This window comes from Salmo salar, chromosome ssa13 (genome assembly GCF_905237065.1).
Source record: "Salmo salar chromosome ssa13, Ssal_v3.1, whole genome shotgun sequence".
Classification (NCBI taxonomy): domain Eukaryota; kingdom Metazoa; phylum Chordata; class Actinopteri; order Salmoniformes; family Salmonidae; genus Salmo; species Salmo salar.
This window is the reverse complement of record NC_059454.1, coordinates 15,818,508-15,844,148: the sequence shown is the minus strand read 5'-3', so window position 1 is coordinate 15,844,148 and position 25,641 is coordinate 15,818,508. Positions and strand designations below refer to the sequence as shown.

General features: G+C 43.3%; 1 protein-coding gene across 1 annotated transcript in view; it reads right to left on the bottom strand.

Annotated features, from left to right (window-relative positions):
* The window catches only part of LOC106566521 (CTTNBP2 N-terminal-like protein), a 39,283-nt gene extending 15,142 nt beyond the window's left edge, over nt 1–24,141 (bottom strand). Inside the window, 2 exon segments of the mRNA XM_014134619.2 lie at nt 19,793–19,900; nt 23,998–24,141. Coding sequence (XP_013990094.2) covers nt 19,793–19,900; nt 23,998–24,003 — 114 coding nt within the window. The 5' untranslated portion in view covers nt 24,004–24,141.
* Between the last annotated feature and the right edge of the window lie 1,500 nt (nt 24,142–25,641).

Sequence of the window (25,641 nt, the reverse complement as noted above, 5' to 3'; positions counted from 1 at the left end):
AGGGAAGAGAAACATCCCCCTCACCAGTTACTCTGCAGGAGAGAAACATCCCCTCACCAGTTACTCTGCAGAAGAGAAACATCCCCCTCACCAGTTACTCTGCAGGAGGAGAGTAACATCCCACTCACCAGTTACTCCGCAGGAGAAGAGAAACATCCCCCTCACCAGTTACTCTGCAGAAGAGAAACATCCCCCTCACCAGTTACTCTGCAGGAGAGAAACATCCCCCTCACCAGTTACTCTGCAGGAGAAAAACATCCCCCTCACCAGTTACTCTGCAGGAGAGAAACATCCCCCTCACCAGTTACTCTGCAGAAGAGAAACATCCCCCTCACCAGTTACTCTGCAGAAGAGAAACATCCCCCTCACCAGTTACTCTGCAGGAGAGAAACATCCCCCTCACCAGTTACTCTGCAGAAGAGAAACATCCCCCTCACCAGTTACTCTGCAGGAGAAGAGAAACATCCCCCTCACCAGTTACTTTGCAGAAGAGAAACATCCCCCTCACCAGTTACTCTGCAGGAGGAGAGAAACATCCCCCTCACCAGTTACTCTGCAGGAGAGAAACATCCCCCCTCACCAGTTACTCTGCAGGAGGAGAGAAACATCCCCCTCACCAGTTACTCTGCAGGAGAGAAACATCCCCCTCACCAGTTACTCTGCAGGAGGAGAGAAACATCCCCCTCACCAGTTACTCTGCAGGAGAGAAACATCCCCCTCACCAGTTACTCTGCAGGAGAAGAGAAACATCCCCCTCACCAGTTACTCTGCAGGAGAAGAGAAACATCCCCCTCACCAGGTTACTCTGCAGGAGAGAAACATCCCCCTCACCAGTTACTCTGCAGGAGGAGAGAAACATCCCCCTCACCAGTTACTCTGCAGGAGGAGAGAAACATCCCCCTCACCAGTTACTCTGCAGGAGAAGAGAAACATCCCCCTCACCAGTTACTCTGCAGGAGAGAAACATCCCCCTCACCAGTTACTCTGCAGGAGAAGAGAAACATCCCCCTCACCAGTTACTCTGCAGGAGAAGAGAAACATCCCCCTCATCAGTTACTCTGCAGGAGAGAAACATCCCCCTCACCAGTTACTCTGCAGGAGAAGAGAAACATCCCCCTCACCAGTTACTCTGCAGGAGAGTAACATCCCCCTCACCAGTTACTCTGCAGGAGAGAAACATCCCCCTCACCAGTTACTCTGCAGGAGAAGAGAAACATCCCCCTCACCAGTTACTCTGCAGAAGAGAAACATCCCCCTCACCAGTTACTCTGCAGGGGAAGAGAAACATCCCCCTCACCAGTTACTCTGCAGGAGAAGAGAAACATCCCCCTCACCAGTTACTCTGCAGAAGAGAAACATCCCCTCACCAGTTACTCTGCAGGGGAAGAGAAACATCCCCCTCACCAGTTACTCTGCAGGAGAAGAGTAACATCCCCCTCACCAGTTACTCTGCAGGAGAAGAGAAACATCCCCCTCACCAGTTACTCTGCAGGAGAAGAGAAACATCCCCCTCACCAGTTACTCTGCAGGAGAAGAGAAACATCCCCCTCACCAGTTACTCTGCAGAAGAGAAACATCCCCTCACCAGTTACTCTGCAGGAGGAGAGAAACATCCCCCTCACCAGTTACTCTGCAGGAGAGAAACATCCCCCTCACCAGTTACTCTGCAGGAGAGAAACATCCCCCTCACCAGTTACTCTGCGGGAGAGTAAACATCCCCCTCACCAGTTACTCTGCAGGAGAAGAGTAACATCCCCCTCACCAGTTACTCTGCAGGAGAAGAGAAACATCCCCTCACCAGTTACTCTGCAGAAGAGAAACATCCCCCTCACCAGTTACTCTGCAGGAGAAGAGTAACATCCCCCTCACCAGTTACTCTGCAGGAGAGAAACATCCCCCTCACCAGTTACTCTGCGGGAGAGAAACATCCCCCTCACCAGTTACTCTGCAGGAGAGAAACATCCCCCTCACCAGTTACTCTGCAGGAGAGAAACATCCCCCTCACCAGTTACTCTGCAGGAGAAGAGAAACATCCCCCTCACCAGTTACTCTGCAGGAGAAGAGAAACATCCCCCTCACCAGTTACTCTGCAGGAGAGAGAAACATCCCCCCTCACCAGTTACTCTGCAGGAGGAGAGAAACATCCCCCTCACCAGTTACTCTGCAGGAGAGAAACATCCCCCTCACCAGTTACTCTGCAGGAGAAGAGAAACATCCCCCTCACCAGTTACTCTGCAGGAGAGTAACATCCCCCTCACCAGTTACTCTGCAGGAGAGAAACATCCCCCTCACCAGTTACTCTGCAGGAGAAGAGAAACATCCCCCTCACCAGTTACTCTGCAGGAGGAGAGAAACATCCCCCTCACCAGTTACTCTGCAGGAGGAGCGAAACATCCCCCTCACCAGTTACTCTGCAGGAGAAGAGAAACATCCCCCTCACCAGTTACTCTGCAGAAGAGAAACATCCCCCTCACCAGTTACTCTGCAGGAGGAGAGAAACATCCCCCTCACCAGTTACTCTGCAGGAGAGAAACATCCCCCTCACCAGTTACTCTGCAGGAGAAGAGAAACATCCCCCTCACCAGTTACTCTGCAGAAGAGAAACATCCCCCTCACCAGTTACTCTGCAGGAGAAGAGTAACATCCCCCTCACCAGTTACTCTGCAGGAGAAGAGTAACATTCCCCTCACCAGTTACTCTGCAGGAGGAGAGAAACATCCCCCTCACCAGTTACTCTGCAGGAGAAGAGAAACATTCCCCTCACCAGTTACTCTGCAGGAGGAGAGAAACATCCCCCTCACCAGTTACTCTGCAGGAGAGAAACATCCCCCTCACCAGTTACTCTGCGAGAAGAGAAACATCCCCCTCACCAGTTACTCTGCAGAGAAGAGAAACATCCCCCTCACCAGTTACTCTGCAGGAGAAGAGAAACATCCCCCTCACCAGTTACTCTGCAGGAGGAGAGAAACATCCCCCTCACCAGTTACTCTGCAGGAGGAGAGAAACATTCCCCTCACCAGTTACTCTGCAGGAGGAGAGAAACATCCCCCTCACCAGTTACTCTGCAGAGAGAGAAACATCCCCCTCACCAGTTACTCTGCAGGAGGAGAGAAACATCCCCCTCACCAGTTACTCTGCAGGAGAGAAACATCCCCCTCACCAGTTACTCTGCAGGAGAAGAGAAACATCCCCCTCACCAGTTACTCTGCAGGAGAAGAGAACATCCCCCTCACCAGTTACTCTGCAGGAGAAGAGAAACATCCCCCTCACCAGTTACTCTGCAGGAGGAGAGTAACATCCCCCTCACCAGTTACTCCGCAGGAGAAGAGTAACATTCCCCTCACCAGTTACTCTGCAGGAGGAGAGAAACATCCCCCTCACCAGTTACTCTGCAGGAGAAGAGAAACATCCCCCTCACCAGTTACTCTGCAGGAGAAGAGAAACATCCCCCTCACCAGTTACTCTGCATTAGATTCACATCCCCTCTACTTGCTGAGGCCAAGCATGCACCATTTCACTAACTCCAGGCAGTGTAGACTTCCTGTCACATTCACTGGCAGGCATAGATCCACAGTCCCCTGCTAGTCTAGGCAGGCATCTCTCCTCTCCTCCACCCCTTCAGTCCCTCTGTCTCTGAGTCAGACAGCCTGCCCTGAACAGTCCTGCTCTCTGGTTTGATCAGTTGTGGCCTAGTTCTGTGACTGAGGAGAAAAGAGGAGGACGTCGCATTCATCTGTGCGTCTCTAAACCAACTTTAGCCAGCGCTGCCTGCATCCCTACTATTGATGACATTATCAGCACCCCCCTGTCCCGTCCAACTAATCTAGGTAATTTCATGTCAGTCCTCCCAGAATTCCATTCTTGCACGGTGCTGCCAGCTCTGATGCGGAATGCTACATGCTTTCCATACCTGAACTCAAGTCAGGTCACTAACACAGTCCTCTCCTCAACCTGTGACTGTTGCTAGGGAAACCTGCAAAATACCATCAACTCCCAACACAGTCTATCTACATGTCTATATGGACACACTAATGCATGACTGCATGATGTATGTACTGGCCAGGATAGTATGGAACGTAAACTAATGAGAACTATTCTTCTGATTGAGCTGCAGGAGTACTCTGGTTCCATGTGGGCTACAGGGAAATGCAACCTGATCTCTAAAACACATTCAGCTTCCTCAGTGTGGAAAAGCTTCAGTTTCAGAACACAGTGGGGTTGGTGGTGTGTGTGTGTTTGGAAGTCACCTACACCATTCAGGGGACTTCCTCCTGAGGTTTTGGATTCAAGTGAAAACCGGGGAATCATTAAGAACACTACACCAACACAAAGCAAAGTACTGTCACAGCCAATGACAACACAGCAGCAGAATGTGACACAACAGCTAGACGTCCTTATACACCTGCGGCATGGGCCGTGACAGGGACTTTACAAACGTGTCTTGCATTCAGAGCACTGAGTGTACGTGTCTGTGTGTGCTTGTTTGTGTGATTGACCTTTTGTGTGTGTGTGTGTGTGTGTGTGTGTGTGTGTGTGTGTGTGTGTGTTAGAATTGTCCTCCACTGCTCACTCCCCCATACACATAGAGATAAGAGAATAGACAATAAACAAAGCTTCAGTTTACGGGGCTTCCACTGCAGCCAGACATGTAAAGTAATGTTTAACTATCACCATGTCCCCATCTCTAATACACTAATGTTTAACTATCACCATGTCCCCATCTACAATACACTAATGTTTAACTATCACCATGTCCCCATCTCTAATACACTAATGTTTAACTATCACCATGTCCCCATCTACAATACACTAATGTTTAACTATCACCATGTCCCCATCTACAATACACTAATGTTTAACTATCACCATGTCCCCATCTACAATACACTAATGTTTAACTATCACCATGTCCCCATCTACAATACACTAATGTTTAACTATCACCATGTCCCCATCTACAATACACTAATGTTTAACTATCACCATGTCCCCATCTACAATACACTAATGTTTAACTATCACCATGTCCCCATCTCTAATACACTAATGTTTAACTATCACCATGTCCCCATCTACAATACACTAATGTTTAACTATCACCATGTCCCCATCTACAATACACTAATGTTTATTAACTATCACCATGTCCCTATCTACAATACACTAATGTTTAACTATCACCATGTCCCCATCTACAATACACTAATGTTTAACTATCACCATGTCCCCATCTACAATACACTAATGTTTAACTATCACCATGTCTCCATCTCTAATACACTAATGTTTAACTATCACCATGTCTCCATCTCTAATACACTAATGTTTAACTATCACCATGTCTCCATCTACAATACACTAATATTAAACTATCACCATGTCCCCATCTACAATACACTAATGTTTAACTATCACCATGTCCCCATCTACAATACACTAATGTTTAACTATCACCATGTCCCCATCTACAATACACTAATGTTTAACTATCACCATGTCCCCATCTACAATACACTAATGTTTAACTATCACCATGTCCCCATCTACAATACACTAATGTTTAACTATCACCATGTCCCCATCTCTAATACACTAATGTTTAACTATCACCATGTCCCCATCTCTAATACACTAATGTTTAACTATCACCATGTCCCCATCTACAATACACTAATGTTTAACTATCACCATGTCCCCATCTACAATACACTAATGTTTAACTATCACCATGTCCCCATCTACAATACACTAATGTTTAACTATCACCATGTTCCCATCTACAATACACTAATGTTTAACTATCACCATGTCCCCATCTACAATACACTAATGTTTAACTATCACCATGTCCCCATCTACAATACACTAATGTTTAACTATCACCATGTCCCCATCTACAATACACTAATGTTTAACTATCACCATGTCCCCATCTACAATACACTAATGTTTAACTATCACCATGTCCCCATCTACAATACACTAATGTTTAACTATCACCATGTCCCCATCTCTAATACACTAATGTTTAACTATCACCATGTCCCCATCTACAATACACTAATGTTTAACTATCACCATGTCCCCATCTACAATACACTAATGTTTAACTATCACCATGTCCCCATCTACAATACACTAATGTTTAACTATCACCATGTCCCCATCTACAATACACTAATGTTTAACTATCACCATGTCCCTATCTACAATACACTAATGTTTAACTATCACCATGTCCCCATCTACAATACACTAATGTTTAACTATCACCATGTCCCCATCTCTAATACACTAATGTTTAACTATCACCATGTCCCCATCTCTAATACACTAATGTTTAACTATCACCATGTCCCCATCTACAATACACTAATGTTTAACTATCACCATGTCCCCATCTACAATACACTAATGTTTAACTATCACCATGTCCCCATCTACAATACACTAATGTTTAACTATCACCATGTCCCCATCTACAATACACTAATGTTTAACTATCACCATGTCTCCATCTACAATACACTAATGTTTATTAACTATCACCATGTCCCCATCTACAATACACTAATGTTTAACTATCACCATGTCTGCATCTACAATACACTAATGTTTAACTATCACCATGTCCCCATCTACAATACACTGTTTAACTATCACCATGTCCCCATCTACAATACACTAATGTTTAACTATCACCACGTCCCCATCTACAATACACTAATGTTTAACTATCACCATGTCCCCATCTCTAATACACTAATGTTTAACTATCACCATGTCCCCATCTACAATACACTAATGTTTAACTATCACCATGTCCCCATCTACAATACACTAATGTTTAACTATCACCATGTCCCCATCTACAATACACTAATGTTTAACTATCACCATGTCCCCATCTACAATACACTAATGTTTAACTATCACCATGTCCCCATCTACAATACACTAATGTTTAACTATCACCATGTCTCCATCTACAATACACTAATGTTTAACTATCACCATGTCCCCATCTACAATACACTAATGTTTAACTATCACCATGTCCCCATCTCCAATACACTAATGTTTAACTATCACCATGTCCCCATCTACAATACACTAATGTTTAACTATCACCATGTCCCCATCTACAATACACTAATGTTTAACTATCACCATGTCTCCAGCACAGAGAGAGAGGAATGTGTAGACGGAAACTGTTCCCGTTTCACATGTTATGTTTACAACACCGCCCAACAGGCCATAGCTAACTGTTAACCTCTCTGGATGCTCCCTTGTGAGTTGAGAAGCCCCACCTAAAACTCAGAACACTGGCACAAGCACATGCCTGGAGGGCTTAAAGCTGGACAGAATGGAGCCAGCCAACCAGCCAGCCAACCAGCCAACAAGCCAACCAGCCAGCCAACCAGCCAGCCAGCCAGCCAGCCAACCAGCCAGCCAGCCAGCCAGCCAACAAGCCAACCAATGCACCCACCCACCCACCTGCCGCACACGCAAAAACCCGCCCGCCCGCACGCACGCACACACACACACACACACACACACACACACACACACACACACACACACACACACACACACACACACACACACACACACACACACACACACACACACACACACACACAGTCAATCCCTCTAAGGTCTGATAAGGTAGTGATTGTTCTAATCTAAATCTGGCTGTTGTTTTGGCTCTGTGTGTCGTTTGTCCACCTCCTCAATCACTGGTTTATCCTAACAGTGTAAATATCCACCCACTCTGTCACCACCCTTTAGATATCACAGTACAATATTCATCTACACACCAAACACAATACTGTACCTACTGGCCTATTTACAGTTTTTTACGATTGCTTACACACTAAAATTGTACTTTTCCCACAATTAGCAAAACCTTACACTCAAGGAGCAAAACACAAGGCTAGATTTGCACAACTGTAAGCACATTGTCAGCTTCACACTATATGCAAAACATTGCACACAGTGATTTGCAAAACACTAAACACACTTGTATACATCAGACACAGAAGTATATCATGATGTCACTTCCTTGCAATTCCAAAGCGCTGACTGTCAAATGACCACACCTATGAGCCAATCTGTTAAACACAGCCATCAGGTGCACAAACACATGATTGATAAATTGTAGACACACCAATCAGGTTTAAGCACTATAAAAATGCAGCAGGTAGGTTCACCTGCCTTCAACCAAAATGGAAGTAGTCAGAAGAAGAGTGAGGGTGAGAGGAGGAGTACACAAAGGAGGTAGAGGAAGAGGGAGAGGCCGAGCCAGAGGTTGAGGAAGACCTGAAGCAGGAGGAGAACGTGCACAAAGAAGAAGAGGACCAAACTTATCAAATGACATTCGTGTAACACTAGTGGACCATGTTGTGAACCACGGATTGACGCTGAGGGAGGCTGGACTGAGAGTTCAGCCAAATCTTAGCAGATATACAGTGGCATCTGTCATAAGGACTTTTCGACAGGAAAACAGGTAAAAGATCTATCTACAGTTACAGCAATCAGCCGCTTGTGATACCCCTTCCTGTGACATTGTACAGTAAGTTACATGTATTATTCTCTACATAGGATTGAGGGTCGGGAACGACAAGGAGGAAGGGGGCCCATATTCACGCAAGAACAAGAGAGATAATAAACATGGTTTTGGCCAATAATGCTATCAGGCTCAGAACTACAAGCCAACATTATCAGTGACCATGCCATTTTCAATAATGTCCATCAGGTCTCTCAGTCAACACTGGCACGCATCCTGAAAAGACATCAGGTTCAAATGAAACAACTTTATCGAGTGCCTTTTGAGCGGAATTCAGAGAGGGTGAAACGGCTGCGGCATGAGTATGTGGAGTTTGTATTGTTCACTTTAGCACTGTGATGTTGCATACTGCACACATGACTTTTTTACATTGACTGTATACTAGACCTATCCTGAACTACACAATCTTGTCTTTCACTGTATTTCAGGGAGATGGATGCTGAGGAAATCCTGCATGAATTCATATATATTGATGAGGCAGGGTTCAACCTCACAAAAGCAAGAAGGAGAGGCAGAAATATCATTGGCCACAGGGCTATAATCAATGTCCCAGGGCAACGTGGAGGTAACATCACCCTTTGCGCTGCCATTTCACAGCATGGGGTTCTCCTCCGTCATGCCAAAATGGGCCCTTACAACACAGGTCACATTCTCACATTTTTGGACCGATTGCACCACATCGTCACAGCAGGTAATGAAATGCACCAGATGCAATACACTGTCATCTGGGACAATGTGTCATTCCACCGCTCTGCTTTGGTCCAGAACTGGTTTCAACACCATCCACAGTTGACAGTACTATACCTTCCACCATACTCTCCGTTTCTAAACCCTATGGAAGAGTTTTTCTCTGCATGGCGGTGGAAGGTTTACGATCTCCAGCCCCAGGCTCAGGTACCCCTCATTCAGGCCATGGAGGACGCCTGTGACCAAGTCGACGCCGCAGCTGTGCAAGGATGGATTCGACATTCAAGACGGTTCTTCCCACGTTGTCTTGCTAATGAGGATATTGCTTGTGATGTTGATGAAATTCTCTGGCCAGATCCAGCTAGGCGAAGAGATGATGTATAGTATGTTTACTGTAGTATTTTCTGTGCAATATTGTCCGTTTTTTTTCAGATTATTTTTTTATGGTTGTTATTTACTGTAATTGTAACCTGTACTGGATACAGTATTTTACGTTTGTCTGTTGCTGAGCTAACAGTGTTATGCACACTACTGTAGCAGCATGAAAACTGGGACATGTTTTGTTGTGATTCTCCATGTTGACTGATTTGGGTATATGGAGAGAAATAAATTATATTTTCCTCAGTCTGCAGCATTGGTGTAGTGTTTGTATAGTTGCACTTTCTCTGTGTACTTCATTTACAGTACTCTAATCACTGACAATTAGACTTGCTAAAAGTGTTTTAGGTTAGCAACAGCAGTGTGTAACTGGTTGAAAAAGATGGAAGTCATATGAAATGTGTTTCGTATGGTAACAAAATATTGTTTTTATGAAGTCGTGTATAGTTTTGACAAGTGTTCCATTTTGCAAATGATCTGAAGTGTTGCGCTACTTTGGTGTAGGGTTGTGCTAGTTGTGTGTAGTGTTTTGACAAACCGGACCCTGTTTTCAAAATTGTGCTTAAACAATTGAAAAAAACTGTAATACAATATCATATTATATACACAATCTCTGGTCATGCAGGCAGTCTTCACTGTGCAGACCTGTTTCTGCTTGGCCAGTGTCACAACAGACAGGGCGAGAAACACATTAACCATTACAGACACACACATGCACAAACACACAAACACTTTCTCAAACCTGACCCAAATACCTGTCATACAATGGTACCACACCTGAATGCATGGCTTTGTGGTTTTGTTTTATATATATGTGTGTGTGTGTGTGTGTAAGATTGTGCATATGTGTGTGACTGTGCACTCCTACATTGGCATTACAATAACATCAGGGACTTTGATGTCTTAACAGATTCAGGTCAAGGAGCTTTTACCCATCAGCCTTCAGGGAGTTGAATCAGTAGCTGGTGGATTCAACAAAGCAGCTCTCTTGGCCCTACTGTTCTCTATTGTAACTAATAATTTACCTCTAGCATTCATAAAGCCTGTGTCTATGTACGCTGATGATTTAACATTATACATGTCAGCTAGCACAGCTAGTGAAATCACTTCAACCCTAAACGAAGAGTTGCAGTCCGTTTTGCAATGGGTGGCTAGTAATAAACTAGAGTAGAGATTGTGTCACGCCCTGACCTTAGAGATCCTTTAAATTCTCTATTTGTAGGTCAGGGTGTGACCAGGGTGGGAAATCTGTTTATATTTCTTTGTTGGCCGAGTATGGTTCCCAATCAGAGGCAGCTGTCTATCGTTGTCTCTGATTGGGGATCAAACTTAGGCAGCCCTTTTTCCCAACTTCAGTTGTGGGATCTTGTCTTTTGTGTTGCATGTGTTTTCACTCCTAGCTTTACGTTCGTTGTATTGTTTTTTGGTGGTACATTTAAAATGTAAGAAAATGTATGCCTACCACGCTGCACCTTGGTCTTCATTGAACGATGGACGTGACAGATTGATTGCATTAATTCTTACTTTTTAAAACTATATTATTGTGTTAAAAATTCCACATTGTCTGAATAATAAACTCACATAATATGACAGGCATACTTACCCCACCAGACATGCCACCAGGGGTCTCTTCACAGTACCTAAATCCAAAACGAATTCAAGGCAAAGCACAGAATTACAGGGCCTTCGTAAACTTTTCAGACCCATTTATTTTTTCCACATTTTGTTATGATACAGCCTTATTCTAAAATGGATTATAATTTTAAAAAAGTCCTCAGCAATCAACACACAATACCCCATCATGTGAAAACAGGCTTTTAGGCATTTTTGCAAATGTATTAAAAATAAAAAACAGAAATACCATATTTACATAAGTATTCAGACCCTTTGCTATGAAACTTGAAACTGAGCTCAGGTGCATCCTGTTCCCATTGATCATCCTTAAGATGTTTATATAACTTGATTGGAGTCCACCTGAGGTAAATTCAATTGATTGGACATGATTTGGAAAGGCACACAGTCTATATAAGATCCCACAGTTGATGTGAGCAAAAACCAAGCCATGAGGTCAAAGGAATTGTCCATAGAGCTCAGAGACAGAATTGTGTAGAGGCACAGATCTGGGGAAGGGAACCAAAACATTTCAGCAGCATTGAAGGTCCCCAAGAACACAGTGGCCTCCATTCTTAAATGGAAGAAGTTAGGAACCACCAAGACTCTTCCTAGAGCCGGCCACCCGCCCAAACTGAGCAATTGGGGGAGAAGGGCCTTGGTCAGGGAGGTGACCAAGAACCCGATGGTCACTCTGACAGAAATCTAGAGTTCCTCTGTGGAGATGGGAGAACATTCCAGAAGGACAACCCTTCTCTGCAGCACTCCACCAATCAGGCCTTTATGATAGAGTGGCCAGACGGAAGCCACTCCTCAGTAAAAGGCACATGACTGCCCGCTTGGAGTTTGCGAAAAGACACCTAAAGTTTCTCAGACCATGAAAAACTAGATTCTCTGGTCTGATGAAACCAAGATTGAACTCTTTAGCCTGAATGCCAAGAGTCACGTCTGGAGGAAACATGGCACAATCCCTACGGTGAAGCATGGTGGTGGCAGCATCATGCTGTGGGGATGTTTTTCAGCGGCTTGGACTGGGAGACTAGTCGGGATCGAGGCAAAGATGAACAGAGCAAAGTACAGAGAGATCCTTGATGAAAACCTGCTCCAGAGCGCTCAGGTCCTCAGACTGGTTCATCTTCCAACAGGACAACGACCCTAAGCACACAGCCAAGAAAACACAGGAGTGGCTTCGGGCCAAGTCTCTGAATGTCCTTGAGTGGCCCACCTAGAGCCCAGACTTGAAACTGATCAAACGCTCCCCATCCAACCTGACAGAGCTTGAGAGGACCTGCAGAGAAGAATGGGAGAAACTCCTCAAATACCGGTGTGCCAAGCTTGTAGCGTCATACCCAAGAAGACTCAAGGCTGTAATCTTTGCCAAGGGTGCTTCAACAAATTACTGAGTAAGGGTCTGAATACTTATGTAAATGTGGTATTTCAGTTTTTAATTTTTAACACATTTGCAAAAATGTCTAAAACCTGTTTTTACTTTGTCATTATGGGGTATTGTGAGTAGATTGATAAGGAAAAATAAAAATGTAATTTTATCAATTTTAGAATAAGGCTGTAACGTAACAACATTTGTCTTCCCTGTGGCTCAGTTGGTAGAGCGTGGTGTTTGCAACGCCAGCATGGTGTGTGCAACGCCAGGGCTGTGGGTTTGATTCCCACGGGGGGCCAGTACAAAAAATATATATATCAAAAAATAAAAATAAATGCATGAAATGTATGTATTCACTACTGTAAGTCGCTCTGGATAAGAGCGTCTGCTAAATGACTAAAATAGATTTTTTTTTTTTAAGTGAAGGGGTCTGAATACTTTCCATTTAAAATTACTCAAGCAAACAGCCAAATTAGCTTTCAAAAAACAATGAAACGACCCCTGCCAACACAACGCCTCTCCCGTACCTGACCTAGTTAACTTAGTTAAGGCATATGCATATGTAGTAATATATGTGTGTAAGTCTGTAATGTTCATGTTTTCAATTCAATTGTAAAGTATTTTTTGTCTGTAATGAGTTTTTCGTTATATTTCGGACCCCAGTAAGACTAGCTGTCACCAATGGTGTCGGCTAATGAGAATCCCAATAAAATCTATATCTAAATCATGTAGTCATGGAAGTTGGATAAGGCTTTGGACATAGTGGATGTTCTTTTGCAAGGATGGGCAGTGCTGGTACTGATGGCCACTACGTGCACAGAATTACATTCCAGCCCATCACTAACACACCCGATTCAGCTGATCAACTTATCATGGTCATCAATTCAGCTGATCAACTTATCATGGTCATCAATTCAGCTGGACATGGTCATCAATTCAGCTGATCAACTTATCATGGTCATCAATTCAGCTGATCAACTTATCATGGTCATCAATTCAGCTGATCATCTTATCATGGTCATCAATTCAGCTGATCATCTTATCATGGTCATCAATTCATCTGATCAGCTTATCATGGTCATCAATTCAGCTGATCATCTTATCATGGTCATCAATTCAGCTGATCAACTTATCATGGTCATCAATTCATCTGATCAGCTAATCATGGTCATCAATTCAGCTGATCAACTTATCATGGTCATCAATTCATCTGATCAGCTAATCATGGTCATCAATTCAGCTGATCAACTTATCATGGTCATCAATTCAGCTGATCAACTTATCATGGTCATCAATTCAGCTGGACATGGTCATCAATTCAGCTGATCTACTTATCATGGTCATCAATTCATCTGATCAGCTAATCATGGTCATCAATTTAGATGACTGATTAGGTCAATGCAATGTTAATGCCTGGTTGAACCAGATTTCCCACCTGCTGTCTGTTTGAAGGCGTTCTCTATTAGGTCATAGTTTTGATGTTGTGTTATGAACTTCCTAATAAAACCGCCCATATTAGAAAAGAAACATACAGCATGTAATCTTATCAGAACATTACAGACTGGTCTAGTTCTCATTGTTTACGAGGCCTGTGAAGAATGTCAGAGGGTAAAAATAGATGCTGTGTTTTAGGACTACAGGAAATTACATCAGCTGAGAAACAAAAGTGAACTTGGTGGGTGTGGAGAGTATGGTGGGTTGGAAACCACAACATTTAGAACAATACACAACCCAGCTTAATGGCCAAAGCAGTGGTCCAGAACGACAAACAGTGGATCCTTCATCCTTCCAGTATGTGGCCTGCATGACACAGTCACTACACAGGGAGAGCAAGACACAGTGTCTCTCCCCACTGCAGCTGGATTCTAATCACTCTAGACCAGGGGTGTCAAACTTCTTCCATGGAGGGCCTATTGTCTGCTGTTTTATATATTTAAATGAATACCTAGACAACCAGTTGAGGGGAGTTCCTTACTAACCTGTGACCTTAATTCATCAATCAAGTACAGGGGAGGAGCAAAAACACGCAGACACTCTGCCTTCCGTGGAATGAGTTTAACACGCTTTTTTGGCATGGGAAACATATGTTTACATAAACAATGCAGTAAATAAGGTTCACATGTTCCCGGAACATCATTCTGTTTCACTTTCTGTTCGGATCACAGTCACTGTCAAGGGTGTAGGAGCCGGGAAGTTTAGGTAAAAAGTGTATGAATGTGAATAAACAACATTTGTGAATAAACATATTGTAATTTTTTTTTAACCAAATATTTTCATTGCGATTTGACTTGCAATATGTATAAAACCACTTGGGTGAACTGTTGGAATTATAGAAATAGAAGGATTTATATTCAGAGGCAAAGTGGAAAGCAGCATTGTTCTTGTTTGTGACAATCTGTTGACTGCATTTTACCTAACAGAACAGTATGCAGACTCAAAGTGAATGGATCTGCGCTGTTTGAGTGACGGGGTGGGGATGTGGGAAGCATTCGCAAGAGGAGAAAAAACTGAGTATAACTATAAAAGTGGATGTTATATGAGGCTGAGTGGCATTTCAAAATATTGCGATAAAGATCTCTTGCGATATGGATATTAGACATGTCAATGTTGCAATTTTTGAAAAATCAGAATTCGATTAATTTTGCAGCCCTATTTATCTGTGCAAGGTTTTATCTAACTAGTTAACGCTAGGTAGTTCTGGTTGTGTGAAAAACTGATAGCGAATGTTTTGAAGCCAAGAATATTTGCTAGCTACAGAATGACTTGCACAATCACTGTCTTAGTCTTCATCGTAGGGTCAGCAAGTTAACAACGGATGTGCAACCAGTCATGAAGAGAAAGAAAGAGGACATGAGTTTTTTTTCAAAGGAGCATAATGGCAAACTAGCTGGCAAATTTCAGTGCTTTCAACTTAGATGACTCATGAAGTTGTGCTCCATGTGTTACGACTTTGTTTGGTGCTATCATGATCATGGCAGGATAGTGACAGACATGAACAGACAGAGGGGCAGAGAGGGAGAGAGAGAGGGAGAGAGAGAGGCCACAAACCAACAGGTAAGATAGTGAGAAGTGCCTCTCCAAGCTCATAGAGTTCAAAGACTGATGATCTGTCATAGTTTGAATCAATCTGAATGATCATATATGATCTCTGATGAAATGATAACAGCTTAGGTCTAGACTGATGATCTGTCATGTGAATCAATCTGAATGATCATATATGATCTCTGATGAAATGATAACAGCTTAAGTCTAGAGGGTGTGTTGCATGTGTTAATTTCTAGCAGGAGAGAGCCATGATGATATTTTATTTTTGATAATTGTGTAGAGAGGAGATTGATTAATTTCAGTTTTACCTTTCATGCCTACTACCTTTATAAAGAAATATTAAAACTGTTTTGAACTGTGTATGTTGCTGGTTATTATTACATAACAATGACTAAAGTTGAAGATATGTACAGCAGCAGTAGTAACAACATAGGTGAAGTGAGAAAAATACTATTAAATTAATCATACAGTAGCAGAGAAAGAGGACAAAATGGTAGTTTAATTGAATATATCCACAATTACAGTCACACTGGTTTCAGTACAGTATGAATGGCCATGGCTCTAAGACTGATTAGACTGTACCAGAGCAAGTGCACTTCTGTAAGGACTTCCTTAGCCTTGTAAATTTGCCCATATGTAAGTTAAGAGTTGTCTGTATCCTTTTCTCAAGCATTTAAAACCTTTACAAAAATAAATCCAGGGGCATGCTCCTGGATCCCCCCCCCGAAGCAAAATGTGTCCCCGCCCCCCAATGTCAGAGTCGCTCCTACGCCCCTGGTCACTGTCTCCATCTCTCTATGAGTTCAGTCTGTTAGAAGGACAGTACATTCACTTAGGAGACACACCTTGACATAGACAAATGACAGGTGGAGATAACATACAGGAGCAGGAATGTAGCTGTACCTGATACGTTATATTCATAGGAAGGTCCCCTCTAGTGGTATTCACTCAACACCATGAAAACATAGTGAGATAGAAAACAAATACCATTGGCTATTTCACAATCACCTGAAGATATATTGGATTCATTTTAGAATTAAATTAAAACAATATAACATCACATCAAAGTCGTCTGTGTCATGAGGTTACCTTGATGTCTTTGACCCCACTATCTGTGTTTGTTAGAGTAGGAGTATGTTAAGCTGATTTCTCTGGGCCATGAAAGTGTTAACAATAATACAGAGAGTGAATCGGGTTGTCCCCAGCAACGCACAGGCATCCCAAGAGCTCTTGAAAGAGAAAACATTCAATAGTGGTGAAGAGATGAAAGAGAGAGAGAAAGAAGGAGATAGGAGACCTGGCTCTCAAGAGGAGACAGGCTATGTTCCCACTGTCCACAAAATGAGGTGGAAACTGAGCTGCACTTCCTAACTTCCTGCCAAATGTATGACCATATTAGAGACACATATTTCCCTCAGATTACACAGACCCACAAAGAATTAGAAAACAAACCCAATTTTGATAAACTCCCATATCTACTGGGTGAAATACCACAGTGTGCCATCACAGCAGCAAGATTTGTGACCTGTTGCCACAAGAAAAGGTCAACCAGTGAAGAACAATCACCATTGTAAATACAACCCATATTCATGTTTATTTATTTTCCCTTTTGTACTTTAACTATTCGCACAACGTTACAACACTGTATATATTTATATTTATACACGTATAAAGACATAATGTGACATTTGAAGTGTCTCTATTCCTTTGGAACAATTGTTAGTGTAATGTTGACTGTTAATTGTATTATTTCACTTTTGTTTATTATCCATTTCACTTGCTTTGGCAATGTAAACATATGTTTCCCATACCAATAAAGCCCCTTGAATTGAATTGAGAGAGAGAGACAGAGCGAGAGAGAGCGAGAAAGAGAAAAATAGAAAAACAGAGACAGAGAGAAAGAGTGATTGAGAGATATTGTACATTGCAAGGATATATTTAGAGAGCTAGAGCCAGAGAGATATAGCCCCAGCCAAGTCAGACCACAGCCAGAGAGCAGGCCTAGGCACTCCACTCATGCCCAGACATGGAGCTGGACACTGGGCAGAGAAGGCTGGCATCTCCCTCTGGTATCTCAGCCTCCCAGACACAGAGCAGCCATACACAGAGCAGACAGGCCTAACATGGTCAAGTCAATGGAAGGACCTTTAGTAGCAACAATGGCAAGGGGACACAAGTGATTGGGCTTACAGCACTGGATGTCCTCTTACTGTAAACACACAGAGCTCACACCGCCACAGGGGACCTCTAAATGGAAGTGTGTGTGTGTGTGTGTGTGTGTGTGTGTGTGTGTGTGTGTGTGTGTGTGTGTGTGTGTGTGTGTGTGTGTGTGTGTGTGTGTGTGTGTGTGTGTGTGTGTGTGTGTGTGTGTATGCGCCACACGCATGTGTGTTTATCTGTGTCTGGGTGGAAGGGGGTCTGTTGAGGGCAAGAGATCAGAGATCTGAAGAGACTCCCCATGAGTACATCTGTATGACCAGGCCAAGACATGAAGAGAAGAGAGGGAGAGACAGAGACTGAGACAGAGAAAGAGGGTGTTTGAATGTGTTTTGGGATTAGAACTAACTCTGCATGGTCAGATCTGGACGACTGCCACAGATCCATCTCAGTCTGGCATCGTCAGAGAGTCTCTCTCTCTCTCTCTTTCTCTCTTTCTCTCGCTCTCTCTCGCTCTCTTTCGCTCTCTCTCTCTCTCTCTCTCTCTCGCTCTCTCTCTCTTTCACTCTCTCTCTCTCGCTCTCTCTCGCTCGCTCTCTCTCGCTCTCTCTCTCTCTCTCTCTCTCTCTTTCACTCTCTCTCGCTCTCTCTCTCTCTCTCTCTCTCTCTCTCTCATAGGGCGTGGCCCTGCGCCTGAACACAGCTCTCTCAGAACAATCCAGATTAAATACATTTAAAAAAAAAAAACAGACAAAGAGTTACAAGCTTATTATTAATTCAGCCCAGGGCCTCAGCTACACCCCACGCAGTACTATTATGGTGTAAAGTCCATCCTTGTGCTCTAGCGAGTTACTAGTAGAGGAAGTAGTGACTAACACTGCACTGGGAGCTAACACCACTCCCTTTCTTCTACAACTCCTATCTGAGTCCTCTGTAGCTCAGTTGGTAGAGCATGGCACTTGTGGGTTCGATTCACGGGACCACCCGTACGTAAAATGTATGCACGCGTGACTGTAAGTCGCTTTGGATAAAAGCATCTGCTAAATGGCATGTTATGTTATGTGAGTTTAAGTGTGTGTATGCGATGTGGCCAGCGGCAGGGTTCTGGATGGGTGAGGGACATCAGCTAGGCTTGATGACTAACAGACACCCATGGATTTGTGAACATATTGACACAGTCACAGGTGCGGAAACAATAGTGGTTTATCGAGCTATTGGATTCTACATGGGGTGTGAATCTGAGTCAGTAGCCAAGAATAGCCTTTTTCTCATAAGGAAATCAAGCGGGAATAATATAGGCCTACACCACAGACAAACAGAGTGAATCAGCGACTACAGACACGTTTCGGGAGCCGAGCCACAATGGCATCTCTCTGTGGGAATAACATGCGCTGCCATTGTCTTTACAATTAGAGGTCTGTTTCCTAGCTTTCCTGTTGTTTCCCGAAGAGCTGGGTTAACAATCACATTTCTACCCCTTACTGGAAATGAGTTATATAACTCATCTTCTGAACAGTTTACAAGAAGCTAGTAGTCCCGTAAAGTGTAGTGTATTATGAGAAACAGAAGAGTACTCAGACATGGACACCCTGGGCTTTGGAAGAACAAGGTTCAGAGCATTGGGGTGTAAGTGTGTAGGGTGTTAGTGTGTACTATTGTATATTGTGTATATTCACTCTAATGGTCTGTGTAGGATGTTAGTGTGCGGTGTCATTTTGAGGGTGTGTATGACCGTGTCGGGTAGGGTGTAGAGTGTTATTGTGTAGTGTGTACTCACCCTGAAGGCGTGACCATGTCCTTTGAGTGTGTATTATGTAGGGTGTGAGTGTTTAAGATGTTAGTTTGTAGTGTGTTAGTGTGTAGGGTGTTAGTGATTAGGATGTTAGTGTGTAGGGTGTTAGTGATTAGGATGTTAGTGTGTAGGGTGTTAGTGTGTAGGGTGTTAGTGTGTAGGGTGTACTCACCCTGAGGGTGTGTATGACTGTGTCCTGTGCCTCCAGTTCTCCCTCCAGGATGCTGAGGAGCTTCAGGAGCTCCGGCCTGCTCAGAGTCTCCATATTCATCATCACCCCCTAAACACACACACACACACACACACACACACACACACACACACACACACACACACACACACACACACACACACACACACACACACACACACACACACACACACACACACACACACACACACAGAGAGAGAGAGAGAAGAGGGGGATAGATGGATTATTGTCAGAGTTTAGAGATTGGAGAAAGGCAGGATTACTAACATCTGTCTGTAAGGGCATAAAATGTCACGATACTATCAGAGCAATAAAAACCACTCTAGTTCTGTTTGAATGGCATTTTTAGCTTTTTAAATTCTTAGCTCCCGTTCTGAAAAGGGGATAGTGTTAGAGACGCGCACACACACACACACACACACACACACACACACACACACACACACACACACACACACACACACACACACACACACACACACACACACACACACACACACACACACACACACACACAGTCATGTAGGGTGACAGCGGAGGCAGAGGTCCCTCTGTGGGCTGGCAGGGTTGTGCTCTGGGTTATAAACAGGAAATCATTAGCATTGCTTCATGTTAAGTCACTGAGTCTGACTGAGAGAGATGCTATTTGGCCCTAAACAGAGAGTACACAGTGGCAGAATACCTGACCACTGTGACTGAACCAAACTTAAAGTAAGCTTTGACTATGTACAGACTCAGTGAGCATAACCTTGCTATTGAGAAAGGTTGGCGTAGGCAGACCTGGCTCTCAAGAGAAGACAGGCTATGTGCGCACTGCCCACAAAATGAGGTGGAAACTGAGCTGCACTTCCTAACCTCCTGCCCAATGTATGACCATATTAGAGACACATATTTCCCTCAGATTACACAGATCCACAAAGAATTCGAAAACAAACCTGATTTTGATAAACTCCCATATCTACTGGGTGAATTACAACAGTGTGCCATCACAGCAGCAAGATTTGTGACCTGTTGCCACAACAAAAGTTCAACCAGTGAAGAACAAACACCATTGTAAATACAACCCATATTTATGTTTATTTATTTTCCCTTTTGTACTTTAACCATTTGTACATCGTTACAACACTGTATATAGACATAATATGACATTTGTAATGTCTTTATTCTTTTGGGACTTCTGTGAGTGTAATGTTTACTGTTCATTTTATTGTTTGATTTCACTTTTGTATATTATCTACCTCACTTGCTTTGGCATTGTTAACATATGTTTCCCATGCCAATAAAGCCTCTTGAATTGAATTGAGAGAGAGAGAGAGAGAGAGAGAGAGAGAGAGAGAGAGAGTCTATTTTTTGAGGAACTTTTGTAAGTGTAATGTTTACTGTACATTTTTTATTGTTTATTTCACTTTTGTTTATTATCTATTTAACTTGCTTTGGCAATGTAAACATATGTTTCCCATGCCAATAAAGCCCCTTAAATAGAAATTAAATTGAAATTGAGAGAGCGAAAAAGAGAGAGAGAGAGAGAGAGAGAGAGAGAGAGAGAGAGAGAGAGAGAGAGAGAGAGAGAGAGAGAGAGAGAGAGAGAGAGAGAGAGAGAGAGAGAGAGAGAGAGAGAGAGGTTTGGTTGTGTTCTCTAACTGTCCATTCAGACCCCGAGACCGGCTGTGTCTGTTTGTTGACACGGTCAGGAGGAGGAAGAGAAGACTACAGCTCAAAGAGATCTGACAGACAGGAGAGGCCCAGTACTTCTGTTGGACCAGTGGGGGCCACAGCCAGCCAGGGACAACATACACACTCCCACTACCAGAACCAAAACGGACCAACAACAGTACAATGAGTGTCTCTCTCTCTCTTTCAATTCAATTTCAATTTCAATTTAAGGGCTTTATTGGCATGGGAAACATTGCCAAAGCAAGTGAAGTAGATAATAAACAAAGGTGAAATAAAGAATAAAAATTAACAGTAAACATTACACTCACAGAAGTTCCAAAAGAATAAAGACACCTCAAATGCCATATTATGTATATATTCTCTCTCTTTCTCTCTCCCTTTGTGATTTCTCCTCTTCCTTTTACTCAGCATGTCCCAGGCAGGTCTCCCTCTCTGTGATGTGTCACAGACCACAGTCTTGGCTGCCATGGGAACTACGTGGACAAAGACCACAGACAATTCCTGTCCTACGACTATTGCTTTCCTCTCTCTCTCTCTCTCTCTCTCTCTCTCTCTCTCTCTCTCTCTCTCTCTCTCTCTCTCTCTCTCTCTCTGTCTCTCTCTCTCTGTCTCTCTGTCTTGCTCTCTCTGTCTCTCTCTCTGTCTCTCTCTGTCTCTCTCTGTCTCTCTCTGTCTCTCTCTTTCTCTGTCTCTCTCTTTCTCTGTCTCTCTCTTTCTCTGTCTCTCTCTCTCTCTCTCTCTCTCTCTCTCTCTCTCTCTCTCTCTCTGTCTCATTCTCTCTCTCTCTGTCTCCTCTGTCTCTGTCTCTCTCTCTGTCTCTCTCTTTCTCTGTCTCTCTCTCTCTGTCTCTCTCTCTCTGTCTCTCTCTCTCTGTCTCTCGCTCTCTCTTTGTCTCTCTCTCTCTCTCTCTCTTTGTCTCTCTCTCTCTGTCTCTCTCTCTCTGTCTCTCTCTCTTTGTCTCTCTCTCTCTGTCTTTGTCTCTCTCTCTCTCTGTCTCTCTCTCCATGTTTGTTTCTACTAACTACAGCATCCACTGTAGATGAAGATTTGTCTGTGTCTGTATCATTGCCTTATCTCCTATAAGTAAACACCACCCCTTGACAAAGCCTTGTGTTTGCCTGAGTAGCCTAGCCTAGCCTATGTTTACATGTATTGCATCACTGCTCCAGAACATGTTCTCCTTCACACAGACCTCAATGCATTATGTGGTTGACCTCTCACTCACAACCAAATAACTGAGTGTTAATGGGTGCGGTTGGTTTACTACTCCAACACTACTCCAACACGCACACACACCAGTGCACCCAAACACAAACTGTAGTTAACTGTTAATAACACTGTGTGGTTGAACTGTTGGCTTATTGAGCATAAACTCTCCTTTAATGAGTAGATGAGATATCTGACTTCACTCTGATATCTCAACAGCCAGTATGTGTGTGTGTGTGTGTGTGTGTGTGTGTGTGTGTGTGTGTGTGTGTGTGTGTGTGTGTGTGTGTGTGTGTGTGTGTGTGTGTGTGTGTGTGTGTGTGTGTGTGTGTGTCTCGTGGCACGTTGACGACCTGGGTTCAAAACCAGAACCTATCACAACCTATCACACCCTATCCTCATTCTGGGCTTGCTGTGTGTTAGACTGACATGCGCAAGGTTTGAGTCCTATTTAGGTATAAAAAAAAAAATCCCTACATTTGCTACAAAAGCGGATTTAAAGCACAGTGAGAATCAGCCCAGAGGAAGACAGCTCAGTGTGACACCAGCTAAATCAACACAGATCCACTGGTCCATCTCCTGCAGTCCTGTCTCCTGGACCCATTGTCTCAAATGAAGCACAATCCTTCTGTAATAGTTAACAGTGTTTATTGTACAGTTGTGTGACAGCGCCATGGTGACTTCTAGCTAACTCCTTCAGAGGAAAAACACTCTCTGGTCATGCTAGCCGTAGTCACCTGAGACATGGTTGTTGTACTGTAGGTGGACAAAAACAAAAAGATGAGTTCATTATTGTCAGGTGGGATAACACTTATTCCACCTGACAGTCTCTCTGTTTAGACTAGTTATTCTGTATTGGAGAGACAAGGTGAGGTAGGCTTACCTGTTTTGTAGTCTATTTAAAGAGTGTCTAGGGTTCCTATTAGGCTAATGCGCATTCACAATTCTAGGCTACTAGATGATCAACAAATCAGGGTTGTACTCAGTGGCTATATATGTAGAACATTACAGATAGAAACGCAATTCATAGAGAAGATACAATCTTATTCTACCATCTGGAAGGCCTGAATATTACAATTCTCGTTTAGATATCGACCAAGCTAGTGGTTACAAAGTTTCCCTTCCTATTATTCCAGCGGGATACTTGGCAGGACAGTCCTGTACTGTAGCCAGCCAGCCAGCCAGCCAGCCAGCTACGTTCACTTGCTCAAATCACGCACACACAATTAAAGATCATGAAAGAAGCTGCGATCATATGGTAATATTAGTGTCTTACATTCACATACCTTCATGCGTTGAGTCCTGACTTCATGAATTTTACAACAACATACAAACTTAAACGTTAAAATAAAAATGAATAGTAGAACCCGAGTATCCGAGCGCTTATCCCAGTGGCGAATAATACAACAGTCTCTGACAAGACAGACAGCCTATCGATGGGGCGTCTTTCAAAATTCTGACCAATAGTAGACTGGCTTAGCAGAGGTGGGCAGGGACAGGGGCGAGCTCGCAGCGCCGGGATAAAACTCTTTGTCTGGGTGTGTTGGGTGAAGTTGCGCCTAGACGCTGATCTAAAATCGGATTTTCGTTCTTCCTCCAATGGCTCAGCGTAGGATTTAGGCAGGTTGAACTGGTCCGAGATCTATTCACACTGGCGGCTTCTAGGCTTGTCACATAGCGTACCAGCGCTCTCTGTTTAGGCTAGGATATCAAGTCAATTCAAATCAAAGGGGCTTTATTGGCTTGGAAAGCAAGTGAAAAAACTAAAACAAAACAAAGACAAAAACCAGCAAAGCGAATTAAACTAAACAAAGACAAAAATAATCAGATATTAACATGTAGCAATTTTTGCGAACTGCGACAGCATAACACCGTGGTCTCACAGCCGGCAGGCAGAATAACTACTGTGCCAGTAAGGGTTAACTCTATCGGAGGGATCGAAACAGGTCTACTCACAAAAAAAATGTTTCAAGAGAATAACAATGTTGAAAATATGAAATTATTAGTGGTTAAAAATGATGTACAGTGTTGTGATCTTGTGCAAATAGTAGAATGTTGATGGTTCTGATCCACTGGTGAACGTTTCTTGCTGCTGTGATTGTAATCATTTCACCTAACAGATACAGGAGTTTGTTAAAATTGTATTTGTGTTTGAACCTGTACCCCCTGTATATAGCCTCATTGTTGTTGTTTTATTGTTACTCTTTAATTTTAACTCCTATTTTTCTTAAAACTGCATTGTTGATTAAGGGCTTGTAAGTAAGCATATCATGGTAAGGTCTACACCTATTTTATTTGGCGCATGTGACCATTTTTTAAATATTTTTATTATTCTTGGTGGGAAATATGTGCCTTTTATGGTCATACATTTGGCAGGAGGTTAGAAAGTGCAGCTCAGTTTCCACCTCATTTTGTGGGCAGTGGGCCCATTGCCTGTCTTCTCTTGAGAGCCAGCTCTGCCTATGGCGCCTCTTAATAGAAAGGCTATGCTCACTGAGGCTGTATCAATCAAATGTATTTATAAAGCCCTTCTTACATCAGCTGATGTCACAAAGTGCTGTACAGAAACCCAGCCTAAAACCCCAAACAGCAAGCAACAGTAAAGCTTTTATCAGTTCTGGGTCAGTTACAGTGGTCAGGTATTCTGCCACTGTGTACTTCTCTTTTTAGGGACAAATAGCATTCTAGTTTGCTCAGTTTTTTGTTGATTCTTTCCAATGTGTCAAGTAGTTCTTTTTTCGTTTTCTCATAACTTGGTTGGGTGTAATTGTGTTGCTGTCCTGGGGCTCTGTTTGTGTTTGTCAACAGAACCCCAGAACCAGCTGGCTGACGCTTTGATCACACCGGCAGTACATTTGCGTTTTGGTACACCAGAAGTAATGTACATGCATTTCCAGTGGAACGCTGCGTTCGCCTTGCAGAATTGCTTT